This window comes from Martes martes (genome assembly GCF_963455335.1).
Source record: "Martes martes genome assembly, chromosome: 7".
NCBI lineage: Eukaryota > Metazoa > Chordata > Mammalia > Carnivora > Mustelidae > Martes > Martes martes.
Window position 1 is genome coordinate 131,391,657 of NC_137894.1, and position 25,907 is coordinate 131,417,563.

Sequence of the window (25,907 nt, forward strand, 5' to 3'; positions counted from 1 at the left end):
TATCTGATGGGGGGTAAATATCCAGAATATATAAAAAACTCCTGCAACCCAAAAACAAAAAACAAATAATCTAATTTTATTTTTTATTTTTATTTTTTGAAAAAATTTCATTTATTTGACATAGAGAACAAGACAGCACAAGCTGGGGGAGCAGCAGAGGGAGAGGGAGAAGCAGGCTCTCTGCTGAGCAGAGAGCCCAATGAAGGGCTCGATCCCAGGACCCTGACACCACAACCTGGGCGGAAGGCAGAGGCCCAACCCACTGAGCCACACAGGCACCCCAGGCAAAGATTTCTTAAATGACACACACAAAAAGAACCACAGTAGAAAAAACTAATGAAAGAGACTTCCATCAATATCTAAACTAACCAGTAATGAAAATAAAAAGATAAGCCATAGACTGGGAAAACATGTTTGCCAAGCATACATATTATAGAGAACTTGTATCCACAATATATAAAGAACGCTCAAAACTCACTAAGAAAACAAACTACCCAATTTAAAAATTGGGAAAGAGATTGGAACAGACACTTCCCCAAAGATATTAGGATGACCAATAAGCACATGAAAAGATGCTTGCCATCATTATTCAGAAAAATATAAATTAAAACCACAATGAGATATTACTACATACCCTCCTGAATGGCTAAAAAATTAAAAAGACTGACTGCACCAAGTATACCAAGGGGAAGAACTACAACTCTTATACAATGCTATTGCAAAAATCTACAACCAATTTGGAAAACTGGCAGTATCTTAAAAAGTTAAATATATACCTATTACATTGGGTCATATTCTACTCTTACTCAAAATAAATGAAAGCATATGTTCATTCAATTATTTGTACATGAATGTCCATAACAGCCTTATTGATAACAACCTCAAACTGGAAACAACACAAATATCCATCAACAATTAAATGGTTAAAAAACTGTGATCTATCCGTATAATACAACTGAATCCACTGAATACAACTCAGGAGTAAAAATAAAATAAACAATTGATACATGCTATGCCATAAATGAATCTCAAAATAATTACACTGAATCAAAGAAGCCAGGCAAAAGAGTATATACCACATGAGCTCATCTGTACAAATGTCTAGGAAATGAAAACTAGAGTGTAAGGACAAAAACTTGATGGGTAGTTGCCTGGGGATGAGGAGTAGCTGGGGAGAGCCAAAAGGGACAGACTGCAAAGGAACATGAGGAAAATTTGGGGGGTGATTAAGTTCATTATCTTGACAGTGGTGCTAGTTTCAAGGGTATATATACAAATATCAAAACTTATCAAATCGTATACTTTATTTTTATTTATTTTCTATTTTTTTAAGATTTTATTTATTTGACAGACAGAGATCACAAGTAGGCAGAGAGGCAGGTGGGGTTGGGGGGAAGCAGGCTCCCCAAGGAGCAGAGAGCCCGACGTGGGGCACGATCCCAGGACCTTGGGATCATGACCTGAGCCAAATGCAGAGGCTTTAACCCACTGAGCCACCCAGGCGCCCTATTTTTATTTTTTTAAATCGGATTTGAAGATGTTTATTGCATTCCATTTGGTGAAAAATAAACATACATGTATTTAGCGTAAGAAATTGTATACTTTAAATATGGGGACTTTACTGTATGTCAATTACACCTCAACAATAACAACAAAAAACTAAAGTGTCTTTCTCAAAAGGGGTGTGTAGGTGCTTTGAAACTGTTAAAAAAAGGAGGATGACACTAGGGCACCAAGGTGGCTCAGTCAGTTAAACATCTGCCTTTGGCTCAGGTCATGATCCCAGGCTCCTGAAATCGAGTCCCTTATGGGACTCCTTGCTTAGCGGGGAGCCTGCTTCTCCCACTCCCTCTGCAGCCCTCCCTCCTCCCCCTACTGTGCTCTCTCTCTCTCTCCCAAATAAATAAAAAATAAAAAATTTTTTTAAAAAAAGGATGACACTAGAACTACCCAGAGATTTCCAAAATGAAAAATCCTGGCAGCTAAATATTAAGATGATGACTTAGCATTATTTTTAAGACTAATTTAAAAAACATTTTTTATTATGGGAAAAGTTCAGACAAATACCATCAGAAGTGTAAAATGAAGTCCCATGTACAGTTTACTCAGGTTCAATTACTACCAACTCATGGCTAATCTTACGCCATCTATTTTCCCATACACCTTACCCGTCTAGCATTGAGATAAATTCAGACATATCATTTCCTTTGTAAATATTTTAGCATATACCTCTAAAAGATTAAAAATATAAAGACATTCTGTGTGTGTAGCTTGGTAGGTCATTGCTAAAAAGACAGACTTTACTTTTTATAAGCAGTTTTGGGTTCACAGCAAAACTGAGCAGAAAGTACAGATTTCACATGCCCTTGCCCCCCAGCCTTCACCAACGACCCCCCCACCCCCGCCATCAACATCCTATACCGGAGTGGTACATTTCTAATCAATGAATCTATATTAACATGCCATTATCACCCGAAGTCCATAGTTTACATTAAGGTTCATTCCTGATGTTACACATTCCATGAGTTTTAAAAAATGTATAACATGTATCCATCATAGTACCATATACAATAGTTCTACTGTCCTAAAAATCCTCTGTATTCTGCCTATTTATATCTCTCTCTCTCCACTACAACTCTGGGCAACCACTGATCTTATTATTGCCTCCACAGTTTTGCCTTTAAAAGCTATTTTTAAGGTTTAGAAAAACAAGTGCTGTAACCATTATAAATGATTTCATTTCAGTGGCAGAAGGAAGGATTACTCACTATATAAATGTTGTAAGTGTCAGGGAGGGTGGAGTCCTAGGGGAAGTGGTAAGTATGTGGGAAGTGAATTCCTATGAAGCCAGACTCTCTGGGACTCCTACACCATTAAGTCAGAGGCTTCGTTTTAATTCTTTCTCCCTTTTTCTTACTTCAAAACGTGATGCAAGTACAACTCCAGCCACCAAAAAGCATGCAGACCCTCAAGCAAGGGAGAGTATTTCTCAAGCAGCAAAAATTGTGGAGGTATTTTTAATAATACAGTGTAGTGCCTGTTGTTTTTTTTAAGCCTTGTTTTCTGCCTGCCCCCCTTTTTTTTAAGTTTTATTTTTGTAATTAAAATACTATAAACAGGGGTGCCTGGGTTGCTCAGTCGGTTAAGTGTCTGCCTTCAACTCAGGTCACGATCCCACAGTCCTCTCAGATCACACCCCGAGTAGGGCTTCCTGCTCAGCGAGGAGTCTGCTTCTCCCTCTGCCTCTGTTCCTCCCCCTGCTCATGCTCTCCCTCAAATAAATAAAATCTTGAAAAAAAAAAAAAACTATACATAAACAAAAATGTTTATAAAGAGAAGTTTATAAACATTTTTTACAAGTTTTAAAAAGTGTTACAAACTTTTGTTTCTAACACAGAAAATTGTCTTCCCTAATCTTTGCCCCACAATATGAACATGGTGAACAATCTTAAGTACCTTTAGATTTTTTAATTTTAATTTTTTTAAGTAAGCCCTACACCCATCATGGGGCTTGAACTCACAACAGGAGGTCAACATGAGTCAGACGCTCTACTGACTGAGCCAGCCAGGCACCCCATACTTCTAGGTTTCTTTTTTTAAAGCCATATTCTATATTTGCTTTTGTCACCTAATAATGTATCAGATACCTTTCTGTGCCAGCAGATTACACCTGTCTTCACAAAAACAGCAGAGTAACGACACTTATAATAATTGCTAAGATTTAATGACCACATATGTGTGGGACACTATGCTAAGCACTTCAGGTGAGTAATAAACTCTTGAGTTTATTAATATTATAAACTTTATTATTTAACAGAAAAAGAAACTGAAGCTTCAAGGCCAGAAAATTAACCAAAAAATCAGTGCTAAGGAGGTCTAAAGCAGGGATTCTAATTCAGACAGTTTAGTCATCCTATTATTAACCATTATTTTATAGTACTGACTGGATTAACCATAAGGAATACATAACCATAAGGAATAATTTAAGATAATTAAAATTATCTTAAAATTCCCATTGTTACACATAATGTCTCATCAAATGTTTGTCTACATTTCTTGGCACACTTGTGCTAATATTTTTATAGGATAAATTTCTAGAAGTGGAAATCTTAAGTCAAAATGTATGTGCATTTTTAGGGGCACCTGGGTGGCTCAGTTGGTTAAGCGTCTGCCTTTGGTGATCCCAGGGTTCTGGGATCGAGCCCTGCATCGGGCTCCGTGCTCAGTGCGGAGCCTGTTTCTCCCTTTTCCTCTACCTGCTGCTCCCCTTGCTTGTCCTTGCTGTGTGTCAAATAAATAAATATATACATATATGGAAAAAAAAAAGGTATGTGTATTTTTAGATTTAATTGTCAAATTATTTCCAAAAGACCTCCACATTTGCAGACTTGACACCTTACCTCCAAATAAACACAAATTAAACTCCCATGAGCAGCACATGGGAATGCCTATTTCCCCATACCTTTAGTAGCACTGGGTTTTTCTTTTGCATTTTTCTTTTTAATAAATCTTTTTTTGAATGATTTTATTTATTTGACAGAGAGATCACAAGTAGGCAGAGCAGTAGGCAGAGTGGGGGGGAGCAGGCTCCCCACCGAGTGGAGAGCCCAATGTGGGGCTCGATCCCAGGACCCTGAGATCACGACCTGAGCCAAAGGCAGGGACTTAAGCCACTGAGCCACCCAGGCGCCCTGTGTTTTTCTTTTTAAGATTTTATTTAATTAATTTAAGTAATCTCTACATCCAACATGAGGCTTGACCTGAAACCCAGAGATCCAGAGGCAAATGTTCTACTGACTGAGCCAGCTGCAATGGGTTTCAATCCTTGCTCACTGGTAAGTTAAAAAAATTTTCATTTCTGTTTCTTATTATCAGGGAGGTTGATCAACTAGCCTTTTCATGTATTTATTGACATTTGTATTTCTTCTTCTTCCTCCTTATATACTGCTCATATCCTTTGGCAATACTCTTACTTATGTTCCTTTTGACTTCATAGGAATTCCTTATATATTAAGATTTACCTGTCATTATGCATTATAAGCCTCTGACAATTTATTTTTTTACTTTATTCATGGCAGTTACTGCCACACTTAAGTTTATAATTTTATATTGCTGCATATGAATGTAAATGATTTTATGAAGAACACTTATTCTTACTACACCCCCAAATCTACCGGTTTTCAACATACATACATATTTACAGTTATAATGAATGTTCACAAATATTGCGTTCTGCTTTTTTAATCTAATATTATTTCACATATGCATTTTCATGTAATAACAATCAACATGCCTAAAAAATTACAATGCATTTCATTATGTTGATGTGCTTACAGTCTGCATATTATTTACTTACTTAAAGTCAGTATTCATTTATAGCAAAAAGTAACAATCCTATAAGACTTTATGGAACTGTCTGGATTCCTACAATGAGAAATGTGCGGCTCCTGAGACTGCAGTATAGGAAAAACTAGAAGAGTAGCTTAACTGAAGAACAGGCAAGTTATGTGGAACACTTGAAAATATTTATTAATCATAGGCAACATGTTTCCAACAGCACACAGAATTCCATCCAGCATCTGGCCAAGATTCATGATTCCCTGAAGTCAGAGCTTTAACCATTACTCTAACGTGAAGGAAGGCTGTCATTTCCCTGAACAGTTGACGTAACTGGTTGAAGATAACATTTAATATTTATGGGGCTGTTGTGTTAGGCTTGAACCTAGAGGGGTTTTTTTTGTTTTGTTTTGTTTTTAACAAACTCTTAAGATCTGTGGCAAAGATCTCTGACTACTCTCATGCAGAAGGAAGCATGTTCCTCTGGAGGTCATCAAGACTAAGTTTTCTTTCTCCTTACTTCATTTTGACATAACTGGGAAAATTCATTACTATTCATTACTATACACTATAATAACACTGTCAAAGGCTTATTGGGCCCGGTTCAGTTTAAATTTAGATCACTCCTTTCCTTTATTTTCTCAAGGTCCTAAGTACTTAAACACTAAATAGCTTATAGGTCTGTCTGCTGTTTAATTTTATAGAATTTCTCACACTCAAAAATAAGTGACCATCATCATTTAGAAAACGAAGTTAGTTCTGCCAGTCTATGATTTGCTAACAACTTAATAAAGTTCTTTCCATTTAATGTTTTGAATTCAAAAAAAGATAATGCAGATAACCTTAGTTTGTAAGACTAAACGTACCTTTTTTACATACTTTTATTATTTTTTTTTTTATTAAAGTAGGCTCCATGCACAGCATGAAGCCCAGTGCAGGGCTCGAACTCATGACCCTGAGATCAAGACCCAAGCTGGGATCAAGAGTCAGAGGCTTATCAGCCCACTGAGCCATCCAGACAACCCAAGACTAAACATACTTTAATGTAAATTTAGCCGTTGAAGGTAGCAGACTTGTATAAGTGTTCTTCAGCAACTGCTTTATATAGAGAATCCTATTGATCTCTCAATGGATTACTACTTTAAGGCTTCTTTTTTAGTAAAAATGACTGATTTTTTTTTTCTACTGTAAATCAAAAAGGCTGTTGACAATCTCTTTCTTTAAGGTCTAGAAAATTTGGGTCAGAATAAACTAATATGAATAAAAATACTGAATATCCTATTTTTAAATCTAATTATTTTTCTCTGATACCACTCTCCCTTTATTTCTTCACCCAATAAATTGGTTCCTAAACCCTAAACCGAAAGTACCAACAAGATCTGGGAATGGGTCAGAAATGCAAAATTCTTTTTTTTTTTTTTTAAGATTTTATTTATTTATTTATTTGACACAGAGAGATAGATAGATAGCACAAGCAGGCAGAGAGGCAGGCAGAGGCAGAGAGAGAAGCAGGCTCCCCACTGAGCAAGGAGCCCAATGCGGGGCTCGATCCAAGGACCCTGAGATCATGACTTGAGCCGAAGGCAGCGGCTTAACCCACTGAGCCACCCAAGCACCCCCAGAAATGCAAATTCTGTGGTCTCATCTCAGACTTACAGAATCAGTAACTTTGGGTTCCGGGGCCAGAGAATTTTTATTAACAGTTCTTCCAGGGGATTCCAATGTACACAAAGGTTTAAAAAATCACTGCTCTAACACACATTTTAAAAGGGTCAATAAACAATATAAGCAAATCTTAGACTTACTTAAAAAAAAATTCAGTGGTTTCTTAGGAAACTAAGGTGTCTGCTAATCCTCATAAAAGATGCAAATCCACATCAAATCAAAACATGAATTTTTACTCTTCTGAAGTTTGTATTTTCAATTTCCTCTAGTTTTAGTATATTCCTATCATGTCAGCTGAAATGGAGGCTGACTTCTGGCAAAGAATAATGACTGGTCAAGGAAAAAGAGCTCTACCAATCAAAATTTTGCACCAAAATCAAAATAAAACCATACGAACTATTTTAATAGGTACAGTAAAAGTAAACCTAAAGATTATGATGGATCACAAACTACAGAAAAAGGCCCAGATAATGTTCTTGTTAGAGCTACTTTAATAACCAACCTACACAATACATTTAGGAAACCAAGAACTTCAACTATTTCACAACTTGTAAGCTTTGTGGCCTTTGTCAGAAATAGTTGTCATTAGTTTACCTTTTAGACTCCAGTCCCTACAGACATAGCCAACTAACAGCAAAACCAAACATGAAGTCCATGCTACCTTCCAGGTAAGGTGATGACTAGACTAATGGAAAGAAGTAACATTTTTGACTGAATGCCATCTCTAAGGAAGCAGGGACACTTTGTTGAGGGAAAAAGTATAGAATGAAGTCTCAACTTAGTTCTTGTGACATACTGAACTATTGTTTGAGCTGTTCTACATAAAACTGGAGCTCTGCCCCACAGGGTGACAGCAGCGCAGATGTAACATGGCGGCAACAGCCGAGATGTAAGATGGCTAAGGGAAGTGTGTCCAGAGACCACGAAGCCCAGAGAAGCCTCTCACACAAAAGGTGAACTAGTAAGATTCACCTCAGATTTTTATTCGCAGATACAAAACTTAAAAGTGTGCCTGCTAATGTAAGAAAAACTTGGGAGACTTGTAGGGAACTGGTTTAGAGATACTGGGTGATCAATAAACTCCAAAGGCAGAAACATGAACAAAGTTCTGCTTTTAGGGACTTTACAGACTAGATGGGGTCAACAAGCATCTGTTATCAGTAGCAATTAAGATGTTTTATATGGGTTAGTTTTGTAGATAAGCTTAAAGGTTAAATTCAAAAACATTTATTATTGTTGAGGAAAATATTCTAAAATGCATTATAAACATTTCAGTCTTAAGCTGGAGAATGGCTTAGCGGGAAGCCTGCTTCTCCCTCTCCCACTCCCCCTGCTTATGTTCCCTCTCTCGCTGTGTCTCTCTCTGTTAAAATAAATAAAATCTTAAAAGTAAAATAAAAGTTATCTTTTAAGGGGTGCTTGGATGGTATAGTCGGTTATGCATCCGACTCTTGGTTTCAGCTCAGGTTGTGATTTCAGGATTGTGGGATCAAGCCCCACGATGGGCTCTGCACTCAGCAGAGAGACTGCTTGAGATTCTCACTCTCCCTTTGTGCCTCCTCCCATCAAGCTGTTCCTCTAAAATAAATAAATCTTTTAAAAAAAAACCAAAACCCCTCCTCTGCCCTTCCCCCCAGCTTGCTCTCTCTAAAATAAGTAAATTTTTAAAAAATAATAAAAATTTAAAAATACAAAGATTTCTTTTAAAATTATGAGATAATTAGAGAACATCCAGAAAAATAAAAGGGAAAAATCACCAACATCACCAATATTCTCTTTTTATTTTTCTGATGCAGATGTAAGACAATGAATGGAACAACTAAACTAGTTGGACAACACTGCAGTGTCCTCTATGCTAGTTTAGTTCAGTCTTCCTTTGTAAGAGATGGAAAAGCTTTTATCATATTCAGGACTGATAATCTACACTGCAAATTTTTCTCTTACCATTTCTTTTTTTAAATTTTATTTGAGAGACAGAGAGAGAGAGAACACAAGTTGGGGGAGTGGCAGGCAGTGGGAGAGGGAGAAGTAGGCTTCCATTCACTGGGGAGCCTGATGTGGGGCTTGATTCTAGGACCCCGGACCAGGATCATGACCTAAGCCTAAAGCAGACACTTAACCAACTGAGCCACCAGGTGCCCCTCTTAAACTATTTCTAATTGAAAAAATACAAATAAATTTCACTTTTAAAAGGAAAGACTAATTCACCAACTTAAAACATTTCAACTACGCACCATAAACAAACTGAAGCTACAAACCTGGAGAAAATATTTCAGAAGTATAAAGCCAACATGAGATTAGCATTCCTCCTCCCCACCAAAATACACATTTCAAAAAAATCAGTAAGAAAAAGACAACCAAAAAAGAAAAAGAAAAGAAAAAAATGACAAAAGAGAAATGGGCAAACAACATAAACTGGCAATTCACAGAAAAGGAAATGCAAATGGGCATTAAGCATAAGGAAAAAAGCTCCACCAACCTTATTAGAAATTAGGGAAATACAATTAAAATTAACATGGTGGGGCAGGGGGAGGGGGCGCCTGGGTGGCTCAGTCGTTATGCCTTTGGCTCAGGTCATGATCCCAGAGTCCTGGAATTGAGTCCACTCGGCAGGAAGCCTGCTTCTCCCTCTCCCCCACTCCCCCTGCTTGTATTTCCTCTCTCACTATGTCTCTATCAAATTAAACAAATAAAATCTTTAAAAAATTTATAATAAAGTAAAATAACATGAGGGATCATTTCAAACCTATCCAACTAATACACACTAAGTCAGACAATACCAAGAACTAGCCAGGATGTAGAGAAATGAAAACTGCTGTAAGCTCTTGATATACAACCACGTTGGAAAGCATACTGGCAATCTCTAATGTAGTTTAAGATCCATATACCCAATGGCAGCAATTATCATTGAGAAACTCACACACGTGCAGGTTTAATGAATTAGAATGTCATTGAAACACTGTTGGTTACTGTGAAAAACTGGAAACTACTAAATATCTATAAACAAAAAAATACATTTTTACATATTCACAAAATAAAGAGAAAATAAAAAAACTAAAGCTATATGCATCTATCAATATATCAATTCCAAAAACACATTTTTTCTGTAATATGTACCTACACATTTCAAAAATGTGGTAAATTTTCTTCTACAACTTTCACACACAAACACATATACTTTATATACTTTCAAAACATGCAAAGTGATATATTAAATATCATTTATGTCCATAAATATAGTATGGTAAATACTAAATTCAAGATAGTAACTACTATTCTGGGAAAAGAAGGTGAATGTGGGAGAGGTGCTTCAATTTTATCTGTAATTTATTTTTGTTATAGAACTAGACCATCTGTTCAAAATTATTGCAAAATTTTGTTTTGTTTGGTTCAGATTTTGTTTCTGTAGATCAATATATAACAGAAGCAGAAAAAGTTTAGTGAAAATAATCTTCAAAAATAAAACATACACAGCAAAAAAGACAAGATGTTAAAGTTTAATAAAGTTGGGTGGTAGGTACATGGGTGCTTATTATATTATTTGTCATACTTTCTCTATATCTTTAAAATATTTCACAATAAAAATTTAAAAATTTTTAAATTTAAAAATTTGGACTTTTAAATTAAAAAAAAAACCACTATTTTTCAGCTTTCTAATCTCATCAAACTTCAACTCCCTTTACTGTGAATAGGATTACCCATAGAGCTTACAAAAAGAAAACATCTTTTCTGGGCTAAGGCAGCCTATCACTTATCTGCTAAGGATAAAAGAATGAAGCATGGGCAACATTTCACTTCTGGAAAGAGAAAAATATTTTATCTATGTGAACACTAACACTATATCACTGTAATAATGCTTGAAGTTACACAACAGAGTCAGCTAATTAATTGAGTTAGACTGGGTTAATCAGATCCAAAATGATTTCATTATACTTCTGATAGGGTAATCAACTTGATCCTATTTTCTCAGGACTGTCCCAGTTTTAACATTTTATTTATTTATTTGACAGAGAGAGAGATCACAAGTAGGCAGAGAGGCAGGCAGAGAGAGAGGAGGAAGCAGGCTTCCCACTGAGCAGAGAGCCCGATGTCGGGCTCGATCCCAGGACCCCGGACTCATGACCTGAGCCGAAGGCAGAGGCTTTAACCCACTGAGCCACCCAGGCACCCAGGACTGTCCCAGTTTTAAAAACTGAAAGTCTTGTGTTCCAGGGACCTGTCAGTCTCGGGCATACCAGGACAGCTGGCAACCCTAACTCCTGGTCACAACAGAACTGCTGAAAGAGAATCTATGTAGTAAACTATCTTAATTTTACAGATGGGAAAAATGAAGTACTCTAACTACACACAGCTGTTTCAAAGTACAACTGGATCAAAGTTAGTTCTTTCCTGTGAGGGATCTATTTGTACATCACTCAGCCATAACCCCTAAATGCCAATTCATTGATGTTGAACAGTTTTCAGTATCTGGTTATCCTCATATATCTTTCCCAAACTCAAAGGACTGCCTCATAAAAGGAATTCAAGACTAGGGATGCTCCTGACCTTGGAGGAAGATACTGAGTAGAGGAAAGGAATAGTAAGTCCATTTCTTGACACTGATATTTGAATAAATTCTGTAGGAAAGTTACTTTCTTTCCAGTTTCAGAAATATTTTTAAGTGAATGCTCATTTCTTTTTGTAATATTTAATGTAAAACTGCCTATTTGTATACTCTAGAGGATATATTCATATAGAGATGCACCTTATTAGACCTTAATAGCACTTTATTTTTTTTTTTTTTTTTTTTTAAAGATTTTATTTATTTATTTGACAGAGAGAGATCACAGTAGACAGAGAGGCAGGCAGAGAGAGGGAGAGAGGGAAGCAGGCTCCCTGCTGAGCAGAGAGCCCAATGTGGGACTCGACCCCAGGACCCTGAGATCATGACCTGAGCCGAAGGCAGCGGCTTAACCCACTGAGCCACCCAGGCGCCCCTTAATAGCACTTTAATTCAAAGAAGGGGACAACTGAAGGAAAATCTGCTCGCTTATGGTGAATGTCCCCAAAATGTAAGGCCCTAGAACTAATGTTTGTAACAGTACCTTGCAGAGAGTCCAACATATTGAAGACATTCAAGATGCTAGTTTCCTTTCCTGAGCAGTGTGGAAAGACTGCAACTTTCTCTATCTCTCAATTTCCTGGATTCCTCTTAACTAGCCACTGTGCAAATGAAGAAGAAATAAGCCTGATAAGGCTTTTTTATGCCTGCAGAGGCTTGTCTTCATGTGCTTGTTATTTAACAAATTCAGGATCCAAGAGGAGAAATAAAAGAGCTGCTTTCAATTAATCCACAAAAACAGGCATCTACATTCAGCTTAAATTTGGACTTACCCCCATTTTTTCATAACACTGAAGCATATACACAATGGCTTCTTTATAGCCATAAAAGCTAACAATGAGATTCTTTTCCTTTTTCTTTGGGTTTCTTTCTTTTTTTAAGTACACTGGGACAAAATGAATATACACTTAGTGCTTTCTTTCCACAGAATTTTTTTCATACAGTATCTCCTTTCAGTATTCTAACATTTTTCTGGGGTAAGAGATAGTTGGGAGAACAGAAAGAACACTGGAGGAAGTTTGAAATTAGAAAGTACAGTTTTATGTTCCAGGTCTGTCATTTAACTTTCTATGTGATCCTGGACAAGCATTTAAACTATGAAAGGGGAATAGGGCACCTAGCTGGCTCAGCTGGTTAAGTGTCTGACTCTTGATTTCAGCTCAGGTCATGATCTCAGGGTCCTGGGATTGAGCCCTGCCTCAGCCTCTGTGCTCAGGCTTGGCAGCTAGCCTGCTTGAGGATTCTCTCTTTCTCTGCCCCGTCCTCTGCTCTCTCTCCACCAATCCCTCAAATAAATAGATCTCTCTTTCTTAGTATTTTATTTATTTATTTGAGAGAGAGAAGTGAGAGTGAGCACGAGCGTGTGAGCATGCACAAGTTGGAGAAGAGGCAGAGAGAGGGAAAAGCGGACTCTCCACTGAGCAGGGAGCCTGATGTGGGGCTCAATCCCAGGACCCTGGGATCATGACCTGAGCCAAAGGCAGATGCTTAAGCAACTGAGCCCCCAAGTGCCCCATAAATAAATAAATCAAAATAAAATAAAACAGGACTAATACCTATCCAATGGTAACTGGAAAGTATGAGAATGTACACAGAAGATCTTTTAAGTTGTAGAAGACTTTTTTTTTTTTTTTTAGCTTGAGAGAGAAAGCAGAGCGTTCAAGAAAGAACACGAGTTGGGGTGGGAAGGGCCAGAGGGAGAGGGAGAAGCAGACTCCTCAGTAAGCAGGAGGCCTGATTCGGGGCTCGATCCCAGGACCCTGGATCATGACCCAAGTCAAAGGCAGACTCTTTTTTTTTTTTTTTTTTATTTCTTTATTTGACAGGCAGAGATCACAAGTAGGCAGAGAGGCAGGCAGAGAGAGAGGAGGAAGCAGGCTCCCCGCTGAGCAGAGAGCCCGACGTGGGGCTCGATCCCAGGACCCTGGGATCATGACCCGAGCCGAAGGCAGAGGCTTTAACCCACTGAGCCACCCAGGCACCCCTCAAAGGCAGACTCTTAATTGATGGAGCCACTCAGGCGCCCCTGTAGAAGTTATTTTTGAGAAGATAAATAAAAGATAAACCCATTTAATGTCACATTATCAAATGGCAGGGTTAAAATTAAATAAATCAGGCATGATATTCTGAGCAGTGATGCCCTAAGAGATCTGGAAGGTACCATTGAGAACATTAGCACTAAGACTTACTAATATTACAGAAGTACATGTAATTATCAATAAAAATCCTGTATCAATTGTACCTCCTCTAGAGCACCCTTTATTTTGATATGTTAGTCACTAAGGGGGGGGAAAAAAAAGGCAATCCAAAAAATTACCATGGAAGCCCCACAAAACCTGAGGGTGAGGGATATAAGTAACACTGCATTAATAATGGAGAGCTCGCTACATACCAAGCAGTGCTCTTGGAGCTGGGGATTCAGGTTTACACGGCAGAGGGAGGCAGACAAACACAAGACAGTAGACAGCATGCTAGAAATACTAGATAAGTGCTATGCACAAGGAAAGCAGGGACAGGGTGTAAGGGGTGGCAGGGAAGGGCGGCTGAGGAAGGCAAGGCCTCACTGATAAGGTGACTCGGGTGACCTAAATAAATCAAGTGAAGGTAGACATCTGAGAAGATTGGGAGAATAATCCAGGACCCAGAGACAGAACTGAGGAAGCAGTCACGGAGATAGAGGGTGCTGAGAGATAAAATAAGAGATAAGATAGACATGGGGGCACAGGATGGGGAGGTTAAAATAAGACCTCAGGGGCACCTGGGTGGCTCAGTGGGTTAAAGCCTCTGCCTTCGGCTCAGGTCATGATCCCGGGGTCCTGGGATCGAGCCCCACATCGGGCTCTCTGCTCAGCGGGGAGCCTGCTTTCTCCTCTCTCTCTGCCTGCCTCTCTGCCTACTTGTGATCTCTCTCTGTCAAATAAATAAATAAAATCCTTAAAAAAAAAAAAAAAAAGACCTCAGACCAGATTTTATTCTGAGATGAGACCCATGTGAGAGGTTTGGGACGCATAAGTGACATATACCTGTTCTTTTTTTTTCCCAAAATATGTTAGTTGTGGAATCTTTTGTTCAAATGGATCCACAAGATAAAAGATAAAACAGGAGCTGCTCTAGCTAAGGAAGGGGTACCCAGAGACTACGCTGGGGCTGTCCCCACTTTCCCTCTCTCAAGTAACAGTTTAAAGATGATTACAAAGTCTGTAGTATCCAAACTACCAAAAACTTGATGATCTGGCCTCATCCTAACTTCTCAAAAAGCTATTCCTAGGAAATAGCAAAAAGGAGCAAATCAAGCAACTGTTGCAAACGTGTCACCACAAAAACCAGTCTTTGTAACCCCCCCTACCCTCCCCACTCCCCCCCCCCCCCCCCGGCTGTCCACCAGGTACCAAGAAAGCAACAGCTCCTCTCCTCTCCCTTCCCCCACACACCCCTCAGGCTACATACTACCCTTTACAGCTTGTGTTCCCTTTGAGGGCTTCCCCCATAATCATTTTATCTTGATTTCACTTGATTAAAAATGTTTTGGCAGTACAGTGTGATCTGCCTCTGATGACATATCTCTGGATACAGCCTCCCTGTCTATTTATATTTTAGGAAAATTCTCCCTGCACTAGTGTTGTTTCTTCCATCAGTGATGACATCCCGGTATGCTCTATTCTAATCTTACCCATCCATCAAAGTCTACTTTGTGAAGTCTCTTCCTCACATGTTGACCCTTGACTGGAATCCTAAATATTAGTTTGAAGGGAACTTCCAGGCTATCCAGTTGCTGCTCTAGCTCACTGCTCATTTCACAGACTAACCAGACTAATCCTTTGCAGATCTGGTTGGCAGTCTTCCAGCTTCTGTGACTGCTTTTAGTGACAAGATAACACTACGCCACACCCTTTCATATGTATGGTAAATTGTGAGACAATTCTTTTTTTACTGACCCAGAACCGGTTTCCTTCCACCATTGGTTCTGCTCTCTGGTTCTAATAAAGGGAAGGGTGACTCCACCCCACCCAACCCGACCCCTCGCAGCCTGCATAGCTTATAGTTGGCCTTGTTGTTTTCCCCAATTCCGGCTCGACCTCTAAAAATCCTTCCCATTTGCCAGCCATCTCACAGGCAATTTGTGGGGTCTACATTCAATCGGTAAATGACTAGCTATCAGAGTTGCAGGCTGATTTGATGTCTGTGTCCCACGCCACTGGTTACACCCCCCCCTTTTTTTAAAGATTTTATTTATTTATTTGACAGAGAGATCACAAGTAGGCAGAGAGGCAGGCAGAGAAAGAGGGGGAAGCAGGCTCCCTGCTGAGCAGAGAGCCCAATGCGGGGCTCGATCCCAGGACCCTGGACTCATGACCTGAGCCGAAGGCAGAAGCTTTAACCCACTGAGCCACCCAGGCGCCCCTACACCCCTTTCTTGATTCTCTCCCTTGAACTCTCTTAGGATTTCTACACTTAGCCTTGCACTCATCATGTGCATTCCGTCAGTGAGCATTTACTGGGCATTGTCAGGAACCACGATAGGCACTGAAAAAATAAAAGCAAATAAAATGTCCTCAACCCATGGTAGAGTAAGAGCAATACAGGTGAAATAATAAACAGCTGGGGAAGCTGGAGAAGGCTTTCAATGGAGGAGGCAATATCCGAGGCAGGGAGGAACTGTATCAACACCCATGTCTCACACAGCCTTGTGTCCCCAGCACTAAATGATACAATGCTTTACCATCACTTTAAGTTCAGCAAATAGGGAAACTCGGAAAAGTAGAGAAAGTCTGCTCAGCCCCCTCGGCCTCTCTTGGACATGAGGGAAGGTGGTCACTAAATCCGTAGTCTGGCAAGGGCAATTTCAGAAGCTGACACTGTACCTGGCTACGTACAGTATTGCTCGGGTGGTTGTCCTCGGACATCTGTGCATTCTGGAAGTAGGACAAGGGTGCAGGTAACTCTGTCATTGGAGCAACCGTATAGAAATACTTTTTCACAGAAAACAAAGCCTCTTGGGGTTCTGAAAAGGGAAAAAGAAAATAATCCTTTGTGCATTACAATTATACTTTCATTTTTAAACACTTTTGTAAATTACATTCAACGAAAACAAACCTTTCTTTCATGTGTTCTTCTCCAGGCCAAGCTCTCTAAGGACCTCGCAGACTGTCACTTGTGGGCTTCCGGATTAGGTCTGAAATAGGATTTTACCAGGTCACCCAGAGTAAATCTATTCACACCAATCAAGTACTTAGAATATTTTTGTATTTGTAATTTGTAAGCCAGAAATGTATTCATCTGCCATCAACTTCAAGTGACAAACTTTTGTTAGCTCAAGATATCTCTTTGGTAATCAGTAGATCTACTTGAGAAACCAAATACTTTTAATCAAAAAATATCTAATGATTTCAGATTTAAAACAAACGGAGCTAAATTATATTAAAGAATGTTCTCATCAACATTCCTTTTTCTATGCTAATTCAACCTAAGCTTTCTATCTCCATAAAATTGTCTAGTGCTTTTACTTTGGCAAAATTTTGTCACGTCATTTTATCCTTACCAAAATGCCCAAGCCAAGGTAAAGAGGTAACATACCTGTTTTACAAAAGCAGAAGAGAACCTAAGTTCACTGACTTCCTTAAAATCACACAACTGGGCAGACCAGGACAAAAATCACAGACTCCTAACTCTGAGCCTTAGGTCTCTCCCTTGCATCCTGACACAGCCTTATGTACACACATCATTCGGTCTCCCAGAGTTCACTCTCCTGAACTCCCTGGTGGGGTGGGAGATGGGGGGGAACGACAAACATTCCCATTTGCTGTCTGCCTTAATTTCCATCAGCCAATTCTTTATGATTTCAACTTTCCTTTCTTCTTTTTAAATTCGTTTTAGAGGTAGAATTTAGTGATTCATCAGTTGCATATAACACCTAGTACTCATTACATCAAGTGTCCTCCTTAATGCCCATCACCCAATTACCTCTTCCCTCTAACCCCTACCTCCCTTCCAATAATCTTGTTTGTTTCCCAGAGTTCAGAGTCTTTTATGGTTTGCCTCCCTCTCAATTTTCATCTTATTTTATCTTTCCTTCCCTTCCCCTATGTTCATCTGTTTTGTTTCTTAAATTCTACACATCAGTGAAATCATATGGTATTTGTCTTTCTGTGACTGACTTATGTCACTTAACATAATACCCTCTAGTTCCATTCAATTTTCCTTTTCATAGAAAGTCTTCAGAAATACAGAAGGAAAGAAATCTGTTCATGTATCTAAGCAGTATTCTCATTCATAGTGACTAAAACATTACCACGTACACACTCACATGAAAGTATCTTGTCAAACTCCTATTTCATTTTCACTTTCAACTTCAGAATCCTTGATCCTCTAAATACTGTTTTTATATTCTAGTGATTTTTTTCATCAAAAACACAGAAAGCACGTTAAAAAACAAAGAAGGAAAGTAACTTTTTCTCTAGTATTGAATTTAAATTAACTCTTAATTACACATATATCTAGATCATTTAAAGCATGACAAATTTTTAATCAAGCTATGCTTCCCTTCTATCCCACATAGTTTTATATACCATGCCAACCTTTCTCTTCCCTTCCAGCTTCAGCCCATGGTTAACTGACATGGATCAAGGGATTGCAAATTAATACTAAGACACAATTAATGTAAGTTTGCTTTAAAATAAAGTGAATTAAAAATACAAATAGAGGGGGCGCCTGGGTGGCTCAGTGGGTTAAAGCCTCTGCCTTCAGCTCAGGTCATGATCCCAGTGTCCTGGGATCGAGCCCCGCATCGGGCTCCCTGCTCAGCGGGGAGCTTGCTTCCTCCTCTCTCTGCCTGCCTCTCTGCCTACTTGTGATCTCTGTCTGTTAAATAAATAAAATCTTAAAAAAAAAATACAAATAGAGAACACTTACTTTTATGGTAGTTATTTGCTCAAAGGGGGATGTGGGAAGCTTTGGGGGGTATTGGTAATGTTTTGTTTCTCAATCTGAGTGCTAGTTACACAGGGATTTCAGTCTGTGAAGATGCACTGAGCTGTACACCCACGATGTGTACCTTGCTATATACTTCAATTTTATACTTCAATTTTATACTCAGAGATTTTTGTAGACATAAACCTATATTTATGGTTATTCATACCATTGGTCCTAACTTTTTTCTCTTAAGATTTTATTTCTTTATTTTTTATTATTTTATTTTATTTTTATTATTTTTATTTTTTATTTTATTTTTATTTCTTTATATAATATAATCTGATTATATTACATATATATTTTATATATACTTTATATATTTTATATATACTTTATAAAATATAAAACATATATTTTATAAAATATAAGTCAGAGAGAGAGAGAGAGAGACTGAGCACAAGTAGGGGGAGCGGCACGCAGAGAGAGAAGCAGTCTTCCCACTGACCAAGGAGCCAGACACAGGACTCAATCCCAGAACCCCGGGATCATGACCTGAACTGAAGGCAGACACTTAGCCAACTGAACCACGCAGGCTTCCCTAGTCCTAACTTTCAAAATGAATAAAATTGAGTCTTGGCAGCATGTATATTAACTTACCCAAAAGACAGGTGGAATGCCAATAGAACAAATATATTTTCTAAGTACAACAGTACTGAGTGAGAGTAAATGTTCTGACTTATGCTTCTAACTTTTTTTTAAAGATTTATTTATTTGACAGAGAGAGACACAGCAAGTGAGGGAATACAAGCAGGGGGAGTGGGAGGGAGAAGCAGGCTTCCTGTAGAGCAGGGAGCCTGATGCGGGGCTCCCTGAGCTGGAAGGCAGATGCTTAACAACTGAGCCACCTAGGCGCCCCCCCCTTTTAAAAACATTTTATTTATGCTTCTAAGATTTTAATTTTAATTTAATTTTATTTTTTAAGATTTTATTTATTTATTTGACAGAGATCACAAGTAGGCAGAGAGGCAGGCAGAGAGAGAGGGGGAAGCAGGCTCCCCGCTGAGCAGAGAGCTCGATGTAGGGCTCGATCCCAGGACCCCGGGACCATGACCCGAGCCGAAGGCAGAGGCTTCAACCCACCGAGACACCCAGGCACCCTTATGCTTCTAAGATTTTTAAAAGTTGATTATCTAATTGAAATTTTGATATTGATGTAGCATTAATGGCCAACAAACAGAGCACATATTATTCCTTCTTTACCATAAAAATATTTAGGACAGTACCTACTACTGCAGCTAACCCAGAAATGCCATAGGATGGCAAACAGAAAAAGCTGCACTTGGTTCCTCCTACTGGCTGCCCTGAAGACTATACCGTATCATTTGAAGTACACCTCTATTACAGAAAAACCCTTAGAAATCTGTCATTAATATTCGCATTTGATCCCTTAGAAACAAAATAATAAGATAGTGTCAGCCAAATGAAACAAGCAAAGGAAGCAAGAAAGGGCCATGCAGGCAAAAATAAAAAGTAAATAAAGAAAAAAAAAGTAAACACAGTATACTACATTTGCAGATAAAAGAGAAGAAAAGTGACTGTCCATTGACTAAGGAGGAGTTTACAGGATGTCTATTTATATCAAAACTCAGAGACAGATACTGAGAGGATTTACCTAATCATATTCACTTCACCCACTTTCCATATGAAAACCATGTGGCACACAGAAGCTACTCACTTGCCCAAGGTCACATCCAGTGAGCAAAGGAGCGAAGTAAAGGCTCACACAGTATGCTATGTTGCCTCTGTGTAAAACCATCCCTGCTCTTTAGGAGTTTACAATGAGCATTAAGTTATACTGAGCTGGGAAGGGAAAAAAAAGTACATACAGACAAGAGAGCGAGGAGATTATTATTACTACTAAAACTGCTGCTTAGAAGTAAACATCTTTGAAAAAGTAGTAAATGAGATCTTAAACTTCAATGACTGATCTAACTATAAATTAAAAACTGAAGTGTCAAAAGCATTCCCAATATATAGTCCTAGTATTTACTTATTTATAGGATTTTATTTATCTATTTGACAGAGAGAGAGAGCACAAGTAGGGGGAGCAGCAGGCAGGGGCAAAGGGAGAAGCAGGCTCCCCGCTGAACAGGGCTCAATCCCAGGACCCTGGGATCCTGACTTGAGTTGAGGGCAGATGCTTAACCGACTGAGCCACCCAGGCTCCCTGACTAGTATTTATTTAAAAAAATAAGTTGTAATGAGAATCTGGTCATTTTAATTTAGTTTCCATTATTAGGCCTTACACTTACAGGATCTGTTCAGCTATCACAAGAAACCACACAAACTGGTTATCATACTGAAGTTTTCTCAAATTTTGGAAGAAATCAATTAATACCGTGGTCACTTTAGCATATCCTGATAGCATTTTCAAAGGCACATCTGTATTTACATGTGAAAACTAAGGGTCAGGAAAGCTGAACGAATTTGGCAGTGCTTGATTATGAGGCAAATAACATCAGTTCCAGAACCCAGGTGTTCTGATGCCCAGCCCACGTCTTTTCCAGTTCAATTAGGGAAAGCTCATGCTTCCACTAACGCTTTGAAGATCATAACACTACAGGGTGATCCTTTCCTTCCCCTCCAGGGAGGGAAGAGCTGCTCTTTACATGGAGCTTATTAGGAAGCAGAGGCAAGTAACAGGGGCTAGGTCTTCGGTCAGGCCTGGAACAAACAAACACTGTTGGTACAAAGAAAGGCACAGGCAAAGCCCGATTTGATTCTGGTCCAGTAACAGCTGAAAACAATTGATGACTGCATGAAGGAGGCCAGAAGGCTGTCTGTCCAGGCAGCACGGCAAAAGACACTCGTTGATTTTATAACATTCTTAGCATTCTTGCCCTGAAAACAAAAAAAAGATAGCTGCTGGGAAGTGAGGATCTTGTGACCTGGACTGCAAAGGGAGGAGGGACAGAACCAGAGTTGGCTGTTTTCTCTCTCTGGCCACCTGCTAAGGATTTTCTGAGACTGACAGAGCATAACACTTGAATTCACTGCCATCCATTTCCTTTTTGTCAAGACACTTGCTAAATCAGGTAAAAGGAAAAAGAAATCTTTCTCTGATGGGCAACTACAATTTCTATTATACACAAAGAAACTAAAAAAACCAAAAAACAAAAACCCAGGAAAATACAAATAATCTCAAGGCTTCAATGTGTTGAATTTAAGTCTTAATCTACGAAAAACCAATCCATCAGCACTTCACAAAGTATCAAAGGAGCAAAGCTCTCCCTCTGCCTGCCACTCCCCCCTGCTTGTGCTCAAGCATGCCTACTCTCTCTCTGACAAATAGATAAAAATTAAAAAGAAAACCACTAAAAGTATGTTTAAGTATCTTTGTATTGTGATGCTAAGAGGTTTTTAGGTTTCAAATGAACTTGTGATTTATTCTTTTTCCATGAAAGTTGATTTAATCAGCCTTAGTGTTACCTTGACAGCTTCTTCCTGCACAGGCAGCCTAAGTTCTGACTGCACGAATGGGCTGGGAGAGCCTCTATTTGAGTTTTCAAAAGCTCACATCCAATAATAAATGTAACCAATCCCCAAACTGCATTCATAGTTAGTTAAATAAAAATAATCTGAAATTAACTTACAACTTCGGGAATATATGCTGGAAAGACTCTGAATTTCAAGAGACTGGGGAGCAAGTAAGTTCCCCGGTCCTACAAGAGGCTCTGTGAAGGTGGTAGACTCTAAAAAGAGCAAGGATAGTGATCCATCTATTTGGTGATTTTTTTTCTTTCTTCCATCCCACTCTACTTCTGTGAGCCATCTGTGGTAGATTAGATTATTATTCAGCAAATATTCACTCCCTCCCCAGGCATCCCTGAGGGAGAAATATATTTCTCCACTCCAGTGATGTTGGGCTTGGCTCTGAGACTTGCTTTGGCTTCAAGGTGGGTGCAGTCCACTAGCCACCCCATGCCTTTTGGCACAATCATATGACTTGCTTTGGTCCAAGGGATCTAAGCAGATGTAGCACACCCAGACACCTGAACTGCGCTTCTACAGTTGGACTTAACTTCTTTTAGTTCAGCTGTCGCCTTGAGACAAGCTTACCATGGGTAGTCACTGCCCCTTCAGCCTGGGCCCCAGAATAAAAGATGCAAAACAGAACTGCCCTAGCTGATCCATAGTCCTATACCTTGAAGCAAAGCCCCGAGTCAGAACAAACACTCTTTAAGGCACTGGGTTTGGGGGAGCTCTGTTACATGGAATTACTGTAACTGTTTTAAAATAATAATGGTTACATGAGCTCAGAAGATGCAATGAAAATGAAGAAAGATGTACAAATCCAGAAGTCTTTATCTGAAACCCTCAGGACTAAGTGTTTTCAGAATTCATATTTTTCTCAGATTTTATAAAGGTATATATACTATGTTTCAAAATGCCCTCTAAAGGTCATAGATAAAACCACAAAATCAAACACATTAATAAGTATACAGTGAAACATATAAATAATCTTTTTTTTTTTTTTTTTAATTTATTTGTCAGAGAGAGAGAGAGCGCGGAGCACAGGCAGACAGAGTGGCAGGCAGAGGCTGAGGGAGAAGCAGGCTCCCCGCTGAGCAAGGAGCCCGATGCGGGACTCGATCCCTGGACGCCGGGATCATGACCTGAGCCGAAGGCAGCTGTTCAACCAACTGAGCCACCCAGGCGTCCCGAAACATATAAATAATCTTAAATTGCATTAATAGGTTCAGGTTAGAGTTTTCTGTCAAATGAATTACAAAAAGCCTTTCAGTTTTTTCAGCTGCATTTGGACTTCATAATTATAAATATGAGACTACGGTCCTGTACTATCAATATTTGTAGTAATTATAAAGAATCTTTCCCCAAGAAACCTTTACTTTTTTTTTTTTTTTTTTAAGATTTTATTTATTTATTTGACAGACAGAGATCACAAGTAGGCAGAGAGGCAGGCAGAGAGAGAGGAGGAAGCAGGCTCCCCGCCGAGCAGAGAGCCCATTGTGGGGCTCAATCCCAGGACCCTGGGATCATGACCCAAGCCGAAGGCAGAGGCTTTAACCCACTGAGCCACACAGGCGCCCCAAGAAACCTTTACTTTCAATAAGCCTACATGAAAGGTATGATCACTCCCAGTTTGTCTCAAATTCGCTGTGGAAATGGATTGAATACAACTAATCTTTAAAGGAAACATGACTACTCACACCTAATTAATTTATATATCATTGGTTATACTCAGCAATGCTTGCATTCGTGTGCTTTAGATCAGTTTAAGGAACTGTACAAGGCACTATAAAAAACAAATATTAAGGGGCGCCTGGGTGGCTCATCGGGTTAAAGCCTCTGCCTTCAGCTCAGGTCATGATCCCAGGGTTCTGGGATCGAGCCCCGCATCAGGCTCTCTGCTCCGCAGGGAGCCTGCTTCCTCCTTTCTCTCTCTCTGCCTGCCTCTCTGCCTACTTGTGATCTCTGTCAAGTAAATAAATAAAATCTTTAAAAAAAAACAACAACAAATATTAATACCCTTTAATCAACCAACACTTACTGGGTTTTTTCTACAAAGCCAGACATTGTGATAGGTGCTGGGGATGCTACCAGCAGGTAATACTTTTGTTTACTTAAGAAGCTTACTATCTAGAGGAGGAGTCAGACAAGTATTATTTATATTAATTACATGTTGAAATAAAAATATTTTAGATGGGAGTGCCTGGGTGGCTCAGCCAGTTAAGTACCTAGCTCTGGCTCAGGTCATGATCCCAGGGTCCTGGGATGGAGTCCCACATTGGGCTCCCTGCTCAGCGGAAAATCTGCTTCTCCATCTCACTCTCCCTCTGTGCTCTTTCTCTCTAAAATAAATAAAATCTTAAAAAAAAAGTAAAAGAAATATTTTAGATGTAGGGTGCCTGGGTGGCTCAGTCAATTGAGCCCTGAACTCCTGATTTCAGCTGTCATGGTCTCAGGATTGTGAGATCGTGCCCCACAGCTGGGCTCCCCACTTAACAAGGAGTCTGCATATCCTTCTCCTTCTGCTCCTCCCCTTGCCCGTGCGCTTTCACTCTTGCTCTCTCAAAATAAATAAATAAATAATTTGAAAATATTTTACATGTACTGGGTTACATAAATTATATTACTCAAATTAATTTCATCTATTTCCTGCCTTTATAAAACTTGTTTATTAAAAAGTTTTAAATTAACATTTGTAGCTCACACAGTTGGGGTTTTTTTTTAAGACTTTATTTGTTTTTGAGAGAGAGAAAGCAAGCACGAACCAAGGGAGGGGGGAAGAGAGGGAGAAGCAGACTCCTCGCTGAGCAGGGGGAGCCTAATGCAGAGCTTGATCCCAGGACCCGGAGATCATGACCTGGGCCCAAGGCAGATGCTTAACCGACTGAGCCATCCAGGTGGCCCACTCACACAGTTTCTATCAGACAGTGCTGCTCTAAATCTTCAACTCTTTCAGCTATACCCACCCAGATACTAAAAATCCCTGACAGTCTTTTCCTTCCCAAAGCTTCTCTTCCTTCCTGAGCCTTTGACACTGCACTATGGAGGTTTTCTTCCCATCACTAATTCTCCTTAGGCGGTTCCTCTCACCCTTCTCCCACTCCTTCACTGTAAGTGGTCTGCCTGGGCCTCTTTATTTCCTTCCTTTCAGTAGGCATCTCCTCCACTGCTCCAACATCAACTAGTAAGTCTATTTAAATTACTTATTTACAGTTCCAGGCCTGTCCATGAGACAGCTTCACATGCTGGCAATTCAAAAGTGATACTTCCAAACCACTTCCTCATCTTCCTCTCTAGACTAGTTCTTTGCTTCTAACTTCCTTATTTCTACAATCATCTCTACCATTCCTCAAACTTAAGCCTTCTAGCCAACACTACAGTTTAGCCTTTGCTTTTCAAATGAGCTGCCAAGTCCTGTTCATGGTTTTCCTGTTTTTATTAAGATTTTATTTATTTATTTATGCGGGGGGGGGGGAGAGCATGAGCAGGGGTGGGGGAGCTTAGGAAGAGGGAAAAGCAGACTCCCCACTAAGCAGAGAGCCTGCTACAGGGCTCAATCCCAGGACCCGGGATCATGACCTGAGCCGAAGGCAGACGCTTAACCAACTGAGCCACCCAGGTACCTTGTTTTTTTTTCTCCTAAGTCTCTTTCATCACCAAAGATCAAACTCTCATCTTATTTCACCTGAATTATGTAAAAGTCACCTCAATTCTCTCATCCATTCTAGCCCCCACTCTCAGATTAATGTGCCTAAAGTTCTGACCACAACAGCCCCACTTTTAACACACCTTCCAAATCTGCCTAACATCTATCACATGAAGGAGTAGTAGTATTAGAGTTTTTTGAAAGGTTTTTCAGAATATG

At 39.4% G+C, this 25,907-nt stretch overlaps 1 protein-coding gene across 2 annotated transcripts in view; it reads right to left on the reverse strand.

The window, feature by feature from the left end:
* PSEN1 (presenilin 1) overlaps positions 1-25,907 on the reverse strand; it is a 77,469-nt gene that overhangs the window by 49,923 nt on the left and 1,639 nt on the right. Inside the window, exons 2-3 of one of the 2 annotated variants that reach the window (XM_080807931.1) lie at positions 16,697-16,775; positions 16,477-16,604 (exon numbers count right to left, since the gene is read on the reverse strand). In XM_080807931.1, coding sequence (XP_080664057.1) covers positions 16,477-16,551 — 75 coding nt within the window. In that variant the 5' untranslated portion in view covers positions 16,552-16,604; positions 16,697-16,775. Of the gene's footprint in view, positions 1-16,464; positions 16,605-16,696; positions 16,776-25,907 lie in introns of both variants that reach the window. The other variant, XM_080807930.1, reaches the window with a different exon arrangement.